Genomic DNA, 12,893 nt, shown 5'->3' with positions numbered 1-12,893 from the left:
GTCTGAACTCTGCAGATTCATCCTATAGAAGCGTGTCAAATCGGACTTGTGCCATCATCGTGGGATTAGAATCTTATAATCAGCAGTGCCATCATCCACATTCCTTTGATATCAACTCGCTGGCACTCTTTAGCAAGTATTATATCTTCTAGTGGTTGTACTAAAAATATGCTAAAGTACATCTTTTTCATTATTCTCTAAGAGCAACTCTAACTTGCCATCCAAACGGATGTGAAGCGTGTTTGTCCGTTTTTTGTCTGTCTGTTTGGGTCGGCTGGATGATCACTATCCGCTTTTGTCCAACCAGTGCACCCAGCCAGCCGACGCAAATTCCGTTTGCTACATATAGCATATTTAATAAACAAACGACTGACGGCCATGCCACGCCCACAGTTCATGCGGGCGGCCATGCCAGCCTCCAAAAAAACACACGCAGTTCATGCTGGTGCACTTGTCCAGCGGCAAGCATATAAAAAACCATGCCATTTATTGGCTTTGGTAGCCTCGATCTCGAGCTTCTTCGCTTGCATGCCCGCCTTTATCTCTAGCTTCTTCGCATGCATTTCCGCCTCCATCTTGAACTTCTTCGCTTGCATCTTCGCCTTCATCTTGAGCTTCCTTCTCTGTATCTCCATATAGGCCTCCATTTGCTCTTTTTTTAATCTTGCCTCCGCTTTTCTGTTTCCTTTTGGGTCATCATGATTGCAAAGTTTCTTGCAAGGCAATTGACGCCGCATCACGCTTCTCCTCTTTCTTGGAGTTGGTCTTTCCCCGCGCTCGTGGCTTCTCTCCCTCATCATGGTCCTCGATGGCTTGCAGCCCCCCATTCTTCTTGAGGGTGGCATATTGCTCCTTGAATTTCTTGTGCTCTTATGATCATCCAACAATGTGTGACGGTGAACGACTTGTTCCCATGTTGGGCCCGAATGCTTTCAAAGCATGGAATGCCTACGAATGAAGACACGAGTGCATATTCCTATGTGCAATGGACATGCAAGCACGGGAAACGAGAATGAAGATGGTGGAATGTATACCATGTCTTTGATGCCGAGGCCACTCAGGCGGCCCTCGGTGCTCTCAAGGTTGGCACAAAACTTGTTGCACTCTTATTGTATGACCCTCCAATGCTTTGAGAGGGACACCCAACCACGCTTGCTTTGCGTCTTGTACGGCGTGGACTTCTTGCGTTCATGGAATAAACGATGAACTCTCAACAAAAAGGTTGATCCCTTTTGCTCGGCACCGATCTTGGGATCTTGTCCAATATCTCTCCAACATTCACAAAGGAGATTGTCCTCATCCTTTGTGTATGCCTTTGTTCGAATGCTTTGGCGCTTCTTGTTTGCATTGGCTTGGGTGGTGAGATCATCGGCAATCAAAAGCCCCCCCCCCCCCCCCCCGATGATGAAGAAGCTCAAAATCAAGGTCGTGACATGTGTTGAAGCTGCACCGAAGCAAGACGTGGCATTGAGGGGCCCACCTATTTTTTAAACGGAGGCAAAAGATTTGCCTCGCCTCATTAATTAAGCAGAGAAGAGTATGGATAGTCGGTGACATGGCCACAAAGGCCAGCTGTAACATACACGATTACTCTCCCGGAATAAGGTTCCCTAGGTACTTAGCCCCTGCTCTCACCCATAGTTGTGTCTCTGCCTTGATGGATGAAAATATGTGAGTGGGTAAGGAGGCCTTGTTTTGAAAGATACTTGCATTCCTCTCGTTCCAAATTGCCCAATAAATTAGCATCTTCAGAGAGTTGAGAGCCTTCCTGCTTGCGCCGTTGAGAAGTCCGTTAGCGTCCCACCACCGTTCAACGGATGGAAGATCGGCCCTAGCCATCGTCTGCGACTTGTATCCCTAGTCGATCATGGATCAAATTCCAAATCCTGACCGAGTAGCGACATTTAAACATGAGGTGTGCGGTAGATTCCGGTTCCCGACTAAGGAAATGTAGCTTACGTTCTCATTTTAGCAGTACTTGATTGGAGCTTAAAAAGGCGGGAAACTTATCCCTGGTCTGCAATAAACCTAGACAACTTTTTTTGCTTTCAGAACCTTGTTACTTGCTTGATCTAATTTCATTAATGATAATGGAAGCACCGGGGGTAGGGATGGGGGTGGGGGTGGGGGTGGGGGGTGGCGGGCTTTCTGGGCCCTCCTAATGCTCTAGAAAAGTAAATACATTCCAATTCGGTGTCAATGAAAGAGCCTGTGAGGGTACGTGTTGCCCGATCTATAGGTTTTCTTCCGATCATGCAACCGGTTGGCTATTGATGTGAGTGACGACTTGGACCTCTTCATTCATTTTGTTCCGTGACAAAGTTCGGTTTCTACAACCTTCTGGATTGATGGTGAACGATTGCAAAACTACGTTATCTCAACTAACGTTTGTTCGACGGCTAATGGTATCGCGGTCTTCAAAGGCTTTCTATGGTGACGGGGTCTGCAGATGTCCATATCCCTTCCTACCTATTGAATGTACTTTTAAGCTTCGGTAGACGACGAACAAACAAAGGCAGAAGACAGTTTTTTTTGTCTTATGTTGTCCTTTGATTGTATTGTCTACTATTTTATTTGATAGGTCAAATATGATATGCTCTTCGGGTGTCTTTTCTTAAAAAAGGATATTCCATCATTTATAGTGTTACTAGAAGTTGAGAGGACAAAGTCACTTTTAGGCATCGAATGCGAACCACACTGTGAGCCGGACGTGTGCAAATCAGGCAGTCTCAAATTGAGGGACAAAGTAGGGGAGTCTAGATGCCCGCCATGTTGGCCCGACAGCTTGGCCCCATCTCGCTTTCTAATCATCCTTCCTCACTCTCATACAGTCCACTTCACTCCCAAAACCCTAGTCGGTGCCCCGCCACGATGGGCAAGAAGATGGCGGAGGAGTAGCACCCGCAATCAGATAATGTGGTATCTTAGCGGCTACCGGTCTAATGTGCCATCGCCTCGCCGCGACGGCAGATTTGACGGAAGATCGAGCTCCAATCCACGCCATCATGGAGACACATCACCGTCATGTGCTTGCTTAACGAGCCTTATACCACGCTTGCACCATCCGTCTTCAAGGAGGAGCTCGTTGATGGCATTGACGTCGGTTGGACGGAGCTCAAACGAGAAGGGGACCGCCGCTACGACCCTCGAAGACGCAGGTGGCGCCGCTGCATGTTCTCACAGATCCAGTGCTCACGTAGCATGGGTGCTGGACCAGTCAAAGACGACCAAGGAGTCCGACGCCCGCTGCCAGCACAGAGACACGTCGCCGCCACATGCTGCTCGCCCGCCTGCGGAGCCTCGACGCTACGCTTCGTCGGGCCCCTTGTCTTCCACCGTGCAATCCGTCAAGAAGGAACCCGCAAATAAGGAAGACGACGGCATCGACATCAACTGGGCGGAGGTCGGGGGGAGTAGGACCCGTTGCCCCGGGCCCTGATGACGAAATCCGAGTTCGAGCAACAACTCTGACTAGCGTTTCAGAACTCGGTGCTCGTCCAAGGTCCGCAGCAAGCGTCGTCCCCGTCGCCTCATCCATATCGGACACTCCGTCAAGCAAGAGCGGGTGCGTTCCCCTACAACCTTCCCCTCCGCGGGGCGTCCGCCTGATGTTTGCCGTTCGAAATGCCCTCACCTCGTCTTTGTACAAATTCACTAAATGAGCTCTACAATTTGAACAAACAATCCTCACCCTCCAGATTTTGTCTAGTATTTATATTGCGAATCAACCTGTGGTTGAGTTGGTTAGGTGGACAGTGGTATCCCCAACCCACCAGGGTTTAAATCCTGGTGCTCGCATTATTCCTGGATTTATTTCAGGATTTCCGGCGATGCGCTTTCAGTGGGAGGAAACGTTCCCGTCGATGACGAGGCGCCTACGGTGACTTCGTAAATTTTAAGATGATATGCCGGCTCAGTCTCTCGAACGTGCTCATAGGGGTAGGGTGTGCGTGCGTGTGTTTATAGGGGTGAGTGTATGCGCGTGTATATGAGTGCTTGTGTCTGTACTGATGCTAAAAAAACATTTATATTGTTTTTGTTATTAAAATAGAAAAGGACAGATGAACGTTCTCCTGAAAGAGAAATAGATCCTGCCCAGCCCAAGCAACGCAAAAGGCAAAAGCCACCTCCCGCCGCCGTGCTTTCTCCACCTACCCCCATTCCCCCCACATAGGGCCAGCTCCCGCCGCTCGGAGTCGGGATCACGCTCCCCAAATCCCCCACCCTAGCCTCGCTCGCCCCGAAGTCAAACAACAGACAACGCATTTCCTCGAACACCTAGCCTCCCTCCATGGCCACCTCCGCCCTCGCCACCCTCTCGGCCACCGCCGCCGCCGCGGGGGCCAGGCGCGTCCTCCTCTCGCGCGGCCCCTCCTCCCTCTCCTTCGCCTCCCGCCGCCTCGCGTCCGCGGGCCCCCTCCGCGCCGGGCCCCTGCCCCGCGCGGCGACGCGGGCCCTCTCCGCGACCGCGTCCCCGGCCGCCACAACGACCATCGCGGTCGGCGACCGGCTCCCCGACGCGACGCTGTCCTACTTCGACGCCCCCGACGGCGAGCTGAAGACGGTGACGGTCCGCGACCTCACCGCGGGCAAGAAGGTGGTCCTGTTCGCGGTCCCGGGCGCGTTCACGCCCACCTGCACCCAGAAGCACCTCCCGGGGTTCGTGGCCAGGGCCGGGGAGCTCCGCGCCAAGGGGGTGGACACCGTGGCCTGTGTCTCCGTCAACGACGCGTTCGTGATGCGCGCGTGGAAGGAGAGCCTCGGCGTCGGCGACGAGGTGCTGCTGCTGTCGGACGGCAACGGGGAGCTGACGCGCGCCATGGGCGTGGAGCTGGACCTGTCGGACAAGCCGGTGGGGCTCGGCGTCCGGTCGCGCCGCTACGCGCTGCTGGCCGACGACGGCGTGGTCAAGGTGCTCAACCTCGAGGAGGGCGGCGCCTTCACCAACAGCAGCGCCGAGGACATGCTCAAGGCGCTCTGAGGCCTGAACCGCGCCCCCCTCCGCTCTCGCCATGGCCGTCGAGTCGTCGTCGGCTCGGTTCGTCCTCTGTTTCCTGAAGGCCTTTTTTTTTTTTTGCTTCGTTTTTCCTGAATGAATAATAATAATCGGTGCGGCAGCGGCGGCCTGTGTTTGCTGCTGCTGTCACCTTGATGTCGTGGCGAGCGCCGAGTAGTGCAGCGTAGCTTTGAGTTGTCATCTTGATGAGATGTGAAGTTTCTGGAGAACTATGAGTCGTGGCCGTGTCGTGGTTTGCAACCTGGCATGGCATGGAATATCAACTTTTGCTTGCTGTTTGCATCGTATCATAATGATTCGTGTTCATACACATCCGTGTCGTGATGGCACGGCTGGAGTACAGTGGCTCCATTTATGCAGGAAAATTAAGGCGGTGATGCGCACCAGCGTTGCTAACAGGTTGATTTGCACGGCCAGTGGACACACAGTGAATTAATTAATGACAAACTATCAAGTAATAGAGTATCTCTTGAATTGTCAGCAAGACTAACGTCAAAACACAGACCAACTTTTCTTTTCTCATCTCCTTTATAACCAGAGAAAAGCAGATAAAGCAAGAATTATCTTGCATTACTCATCCAAAGCATACCATGCGAAAGAAGAGATAACTTGGAGATCCAGTGAAGTTAAGAGCAATAAACCATCTATCAGAATGCGAAGTCGTTACAGATTAACCAGCGAGGTTGTAGAGAAGCCCTGATCATGCTTTTACACCAACCTAGCATAGACGAAGCCAGAAAACAGAGAGTAGCATTGTTGACGCACCGAGCAGTGAGCATTAATTATGGTACTAAAAATGACTTGTATGTAAAAGAGATGGCCCTAGCAAATTTGCAGGCTAACCGGAGATTCAACCTCGTCCCATAATATACATCTTATTGCATCCAATTTGGCTCGGAGGGAGTGTCTAAGTAGTACCCCGTCCCATAATATAAGAGCGCTTTGACACTAGTAGCTGATAGTGAAGTAATTCTCGACTAATCATGGGAGTTTTAGAGATGCAAATCAGCTAACAGAACAGATAAAACGAGTCTCCTTCAGATTACCCCTAGAATAGCTGTAGTATACTCCCTTCGTTTTTATTTACTCCGCATATTAGAGTTGACTGAAGTCAAACTTTGTAATGTTTGACTAAATTTATAAAAAAGAATATAAATAATTAGCATAACAAATCTATATGATGTGGAAGTACATTCAACAACGGATTTAATGGTATTGATTTGTTATTGTATATATTAATATTTTTGTTTATAAACTTTGTTAAAGTTTGTAAAGCTTGACTTTGACCAAAACTAATATGCGGAGTAAATAAAAACGGAGGTAGTACCTAATAGCCTAAGTCTAGAGAACAAGAACTGCCATTGCTAAAACTACTTGATGACAGAAATCCTGGGAACACCAACCACCATTCGTAGAACACTAGGTAAGCATCACGGAACCAAGGCGCTGAGCATAGAGATCAACTCCTTCATGATAGCAGGGCAGCTTTGGCTCAGATGCTCAAAGCCGTCACTGGCCATGGCCGCCTTCAGATTCGCCTGAGAGCTGAGAAAATCGAAGCATGCCTTCTTCAGTCCACTGCAGTGGTGTTGCTCAGCCAACACCAAGATTGTGGCCACAGTGCTCACTTGGATGCACCTGCAAAGTTTGTCTTCGCAGATCAGCTTTAGCCTGTCCAGATTATACCTGTCGGCTGCGACGAGCAGATGCTGAGACATGGCTTCTTCCCCTGCTTCTTCCCTCTTCATCTCCGGCAAGGTGTCGGTGTACACAAAATAGAGCAATGCCTTGAACACCTGCGCGTCCATGTCATCTATTTTGACGACAGCCGATGTGTCGACGCTCTCCTTCATCTCGCCAAAGAGTTCCGCACTGAACACCGGCGACCGGGCCGCGATCAGGCAGCGGTGCGCGGCGAAGGTCTCGCCTCCGGCCTCGAACACCACATCGGCGCCCTTCTCTGCGAGGAGAAGGTTACCCAGGTGCAGGTGCAGGTCGGACGGCGGCACGGTGACGAATGCCGGAGCGGCAGGCTCAGGCGTCTCCACCGCGCGGAAGTCGCTGACGACGATGAGGTCGCACCGGACGGCGAAGGAGTCCCCCCTGAGATGCTTCGATTTCTCCAGGGCCTCCCCTCGGATGAACTTGGAGTTCCCCCAGCTCGCCAGGCCGGCGAAGTTGTTCAGCGGCTCCGCCTCCAACGGCAGCGCCTGATTCTCCGCCTCGCCGGCGAAGCGGAACTGGTGCTGCGCCCTCACCGTCCTGGAGGTATTTTCGGCGAGGATGAGGCGGAGGGATATGTAGCCGGCGTTCTCCGCCTGGTCGCCATTGGGGTAGTAGAGGACGAGCCAGCGGTGGCCTCCCACGGTGAAAGGGCAGGACTTGAGGGACTCGCCTGTGGGGATGCCCTTGGTGCGCGAGTAGAGGTCGATCGTGAAGTGGTGGGATCCGGTCGCCGTGTCGGCGGCAAGGGCGGAGGCGGACCGCGATGGCTTGCCGCCGGCAGCGGTTGACGACATGGCGAGTGGGGGATTGGGGTTCTGCCGCTCTGGTGCGGTAGGGTTAAGGGCAGGGAAGCAAAATATAAATCGCTCGTGCGAACGGAAGTATGAGGTGCTTACTCGGTCGGCCCAATTGTCAACTTTCTTTTAAGGTTCACTTGACAACTTGACCGCGTCATTCATACTCGTAGGGAAAATGTTCGTTGGACTAACCGGGTAGCAAAAAGGGTAGAAAATGCAGAAACGAATAATTTTTGCAAACGTTTTCTTTTATAATCAGTTAATCATTGACTTTATTAAACAACCATAGAGACTGGAAAATGAACACGAATATGCAGCGATGTAGAAGCCACACTCGGGCCGTCTACATTATGAAATTTCTAGGCGTGAAGCACCCAAAACGGACATAATATATTTCTGCGGGCGCGGACAATGATATGGAGTCGGACATCCAACACTAGCCTCAAACACCTCCGTGCACAATACAAACAAAATTAAACTAGACGGACAAATATCATACAAACATGGCAGAATTCATGTAAAATGGACATAAACTTTGATGTAATTTATAAAATCGGATGATATTTTGTCCATTTGACTAAACTTAAAAAGACTAAACTAATTTATAGCGGATGGTGACCTTGTATGCCTGGTCGGGATGGCCGGTGGAACCTCCGTTGCCGTCCATGTCATCGTTATTGTCGGAGTCATTGTCGATGTCCTCCCCATGACGGAAGGGCGTGGGGGTGCATGTGACATCCCGACATGTATGTGTGATACGTCCATTTTACATTATGTTTTTCTACTGTTATTTATGTTATTTTATTGTATAATAATGCTTTTTGAGTAATTCTAATGTCTTTTCTCTCATAATATGCAAGGTATGTACCAAGGGAAGAATTCTGGCAATTGAAAATCTGGACTTGAAAAAGCTACGTCAAGCTACCTATTCTGCACAACTCCAAATGAGCTGAACTTCCCGAGGATTTTTTATGGAATATTTAAGAATTATTAAAGCAAATAAGTGCGAGAGAAGGACTTTCGGGACGAAGAATCGCCGCCTCGAGGCGAAAATTGGGCAGGAGCACTTTTGCCCTCCGGCGGAGCGATTCCGCCGGGGGAATTCCCCTCCCGGAGGGGAAAATCATCGTCGTCATCACCACCAACAACTCTCCCATTTTGGGGATGGCTATCTTCATCAACATCTTCACAGCACCAACTCCTCTCAAACCCTAGTTCATCTCTTGTGTTCGATGTTTGTATCAAAACTATAGATTGGTGCTTGTGGGTGACTAGTAGTGTTGATTACATCTTGTCGTTGATTACTATATGTTTTATTTGGTGGAAGATTATATGTTCAGATCCATTATGCTATTTAATACCCCTCTGATATTGAGCATTTTATCATTTGTGAGTAGTTACATTCGTTCTTGAGGTCACGTGAGAAATCATGTTGCAAGTAATCATGTGAACTTGATATGTGTTCGATATTTTGATGATATGTATGTTGTCATTCTCTTAGTGGTATCATGTGAACATTGACTACATGACACTTCACCACATTTGGGCCTAATGGAATGCATTGTGGAGTAGTTATTAGATGGTGGGTTGCGAGAGTGATAGAAGCTTAAACCCCAGTTTATGCGCTATTCCGTAAGAGACCGATCGGATCCAAAAGTTTAATGCCATGGTTAGAATTTATTCTTAATACTTTTCTCGTATTTGCAGATGCTTGCGGAGGGTTAATCATAAGTAGGAGGTTTGTTCAAGTAAGAACAACACCTAGGCACCGATCCACCCACATATCAAATTATCAAAGTACCGAACACGAATTAAGCCAACATGATGAAAGTGACTAGATGAAATTCCCGTGTACCCTCAAGAACACTTTGCTTATCATAAGAAACCGTTTTGGCCTGACCTTTGCCTCAAAAGGATTGGGCTACCTTGCTGCACTTTTCTTTACTACTATCGTTACTTGCTCGTTACAAATTATCTTGCTATCAAACTACTCCGCTACTTACAATTTTAGCACCTGCAGACATTACCTTGCTGAAAACCACTTGTCATTTCCTTTTGCTCCTTGTTAGGTTCGACACTCTTACTTATCAAATAGGCTACACTTGACCCCATACACTTGTGGGTCATCAAGGCTAATTTCTGGCGCCGTTGCCGGGGAGTGAAGCGCTCTTGGTAAGTGGAAATGGTAAGGAAACATTGTTACTACGTGCTGAAATTTATTGTCACTTTCTACTACGGAAAACAATCCTTTGAGGGGTTTGTTCGGGGTATCTTCACCTCGACCGGAACCACAATTAGTTGACCTACTGCACCTACTGAAAATATTGAATATGAAATTCCTTCGGGTATGTTAGAACAACTGCTAGCTAATCCTTATGTAGGAGATGGAACCGAACATCCTGATATACACTTGATATATGTGGATGAAATTTGTGGATTGTTTAAGCTTGCAGGTTTGCCCGGAGATGAAGCTAAGAAGAAGGTTTTCCCTTTATCTTTGAAGGGAAAAGCGTTGACATGGTGTAGGCTTTGCGATGATATTGGATCTTGGAACTGGAACCGTTTGAAATTGGAATTTCATCAAAAAAATATCCTATGCATCTAGTTCATTGTGATCGGAATTATATATATATACATATATAGGCTTTTTCCTCGTGAAGGAGAAAGTATCGCTTTAGCTTGGGGGAGGCTTAGGTCAATATTATATTCATGCCTCAATCATGAGCTCTCAAGAGAGATTATTATTCAGAATTTTTATGCTCGGTTTTCTCGTAATGATCAATCCATGCTTGATACTTCTTGTACTAGTTCTTTTATGAAGAAGACTATTGAATTTCGGTGGGATCTTTTAAAAGAATTAAACGCAACTCTGAAGATTGGGAACTTGACGAAGGTAAAGAGTCAGGTATTGAACCTAAGTTTGATTGCGTTAAATCTTTTATGAATACCGATGCTTTTCAAAAGTTTAGCATTAAATATGGACTTGACTCTGAGATAGTAGCTTCGTTTTGTGAATCTTTTGCTACTCATGTTGATCTCCCTAAGGAGAAGTGGTTTAAATATCATCCACCTATTAAAGAAGAAGTTAAAGAACCGGTAAAAGCTAAAGAAGAAACTATCATTTACAATGTTGATCCAGTTGTTCCCACTACTTATATTGAAAAACCACCTTTCCCTGTTAGGATGAAAGAACATGCTAAAGCTTCAAATGTGGTTAACAAAAGTTATGTTAGAACACCCAAACCAACTGAACAAATCAGAGTTGAACCTAGTTTTTCTATGGTTAAAGATCTCTTAGTCGATAATATTGATGAACACGTTATTTACTTCTGTGGTGAAGCTTCTAGAATTTCCAAACCTGAAGAAAAAGATAAACATAGACTAGTTGTTGGCATGCATGTTGTCTCAGTTAAGATAGGAGATCACTGTTATCATGGGTTATGTGACCTAGGTGCTAGTGTGAGTGCTATTCCTTTCTCCTTATATCAAGAAATTAAAGATGAAATAGCACCTCCTGAAATAGAAGGCATAGATGTCACTATTAAACCTGCTAATAGAGATACTATATCACCAATTGGGATTCTTAGAGATGTTGAAGTCTTGCGTGGGAAAATAAAATACCCTACTGATTTTCTTGTTATTAGCTCCCCACAATATGACTTTTCTCCCATTATTTTTTGTAGATCTTTCTTGAACACCGTCAATGCTAAAATAGATTGTAAGAAACAAACTGTCGGTGTTAGCTTTGGTGATGAATCTCATGAATTTAATTTTTCCAAGTTTAGTAGACAACCTCATAAGAAAGATTTGCCTAGTAAGGATGAAATTCTTGGTCTTGCTTCTATTGTTGTACCTCCTATTGATCCTTTGGAACAATATTTGTTAGACCATGAAAATGATTTGCATATGCGTGAAAGAAATGAAATAGATAGAATCTTTTTTGAACAACAACCTCTGCTTAAACACAATTTGCCTATTGAAACTCTAGGAGGTCCTCCTCCACCTAAAGATGATCGTGTGTTTGAATTAAAACAATTGCCAGACATTTTGAAATATGCTTATCTTGATGATAAAAATATATATCCTATTATTATTAGTGCTAACCTTTCAGAACATGAAGAAGAAAGATTACTGAAAGTTCTAAGGAAGCACAGGTCTGCTATTGGATATACTCTTGATGATCTTAAGGGATTAGTCCCACTCTAAGTCAGCACAAGATTAATGTGGAACCTGATGCTAAGCCCGTTGTTGATCACTAACGTCGATTAAATCCGAAGATGAAAGAAGTGGTAAGAACGGAAATATTGAAACTTCTGGAAGTAGGTATAATCTATCCTATAACTGATAGTAGATGGGTAAGTCATGTTCATTGTGTCCCTAAGAAGGGAGGTATTACTGTTGTTCCTAATGATAAGAATGAGCTCATTCCACAAAGAATTGTCACATGCTATAGGATGGTAATTGATTATAGAAAATTAAACAAAGCAACTAGAAAAGATCATTACCCTCTGCCTTTTATTGATCAAATGTTAGAAAGATTATCTAAGCACACACATTTTTGCTTCCATGATGGATACTCTGGCTTTTCACAAATACCTGTTTTACAACCTAATCAAGAAAAGACCACTTTTACTTGTCCTTTTAAAACCTTTGCTTATAGACATATATCTTTTGGTTTATGTAATGCACCTGCTACCTTTGAAAGATGTATGACTACTATATTCTCTGACTTTTGTGAAAAGATAGTTGAGGTTTTCATGGATGACTTTTCCATTTATGGGAAGTCTTTTGATGATTTTTTAAGCAATCTTGATCGAGTCTTGTAGAGATGTGAACAAACAAATCTCGTCTTGAATTGGGAGAAGTGCCACTTTATGGTTAACGAAGGTATTGTCTTGGACCATAAAATTTCTGAGAGAGGTATTGAGGTGGACAAAGCCAAGGATGATGCAATTGAGAAAATGCCATGTCCTAAAGATATCAAAGGTATTCGTAGTTTCCTTGGTCATGCTGGTTTCTATAGGAGGTTTATCAAAGACTTTTCTAAAATTTCTAGGCCTCTTACTAATCTTTTGCAAAAGGATATTCCCTTTGTGTTTGATGATGATTGTATGGAAGCCTTTGAAACACTAAAGAAAGCCTTAATTACTGCACCTGTTGTTCAACCACCTGTTTGGTACTTGCCTTTTGAGATTGTGTGTGATGATTATGCTGTTTGTGCTGTTCTAGGACAAAGAGTTGATAAGAAACCGAATGTTATTCATTATGCTAGTAAAACTCTAGACAGTGCTCAACGAAACTATGCTACTACTGAAAAAGTATTCTTAGCAGTGGTGTTTGCTTGTGATAAATCC

At 46.0% G+C, this 12,893-nt stretch overlaps 2 protein-coding genes across 2 annotated transcripts; one reads left to right on the top strand and one right to left on the bottom strand.

The window, feature by feature from the left end:
* Nucleotides 1-4,148: 4,148 nt before the first annotated feature.
* On the top strand, nucleotides 4,149-5,304 carry LOC123156199 (peroxiredoxin-2E-1, chloroplastic). Its single transcript, XM_044574358.1, has one exon. It carries the CDS (start codon nucleotides 4,292-4,294, stop codon nucleotides 4,979-4,981), a length of 690 nt encoding a protein of 229 aa, XP_044430293.1. The 5' UTR covers nucleotides 4,149-4,291; the 3' UTR covers nucleotides 4,982-5,304.
* A 523-nt stretch (nucleotides 5,305-5,827) lies between these two features.
* On the bottom strand, nucleotides 5,828-7,603 carry LOC100415838 (BTB/POZ and MATH domain-containing protein 1). Its single transcript, XM_044574357.1, has one exon. The coding sequence runs from the start codon at nucleotides 7,534-7,536 to the stop codon at nucleotides 6,448-6,450; it is 1,089 nt and encodes a 362-aa protein (XP_044430292.1). The 5' UTR covers nucleotides 7,537-7,603; the 3' UTR covers nucleotides 5,828-6,447.
* Nucleotides 7,604-12,893: the final 5,290 nt, after the last annotated feature.

The sequence above is a fragment of the Triticum aestivum genome, chromosome 7B (assembly GCF_018294505.1).
Source record: "Triticum aestivum cultivar Chinese Spring chromosome 7B, IWGSC CS RefSeq v2.1, whole genome shotgun sequence".
NCBI classification, from domain to species: Eukaryota; Viridiplantae; Streptophyta; class Magnoliopsida; order Poales; family Poaceae; genus Triticum; species Triticum aestivum.
This window is presented reverse-complemented; position numbering and strand designations above follow the sequence as displayed.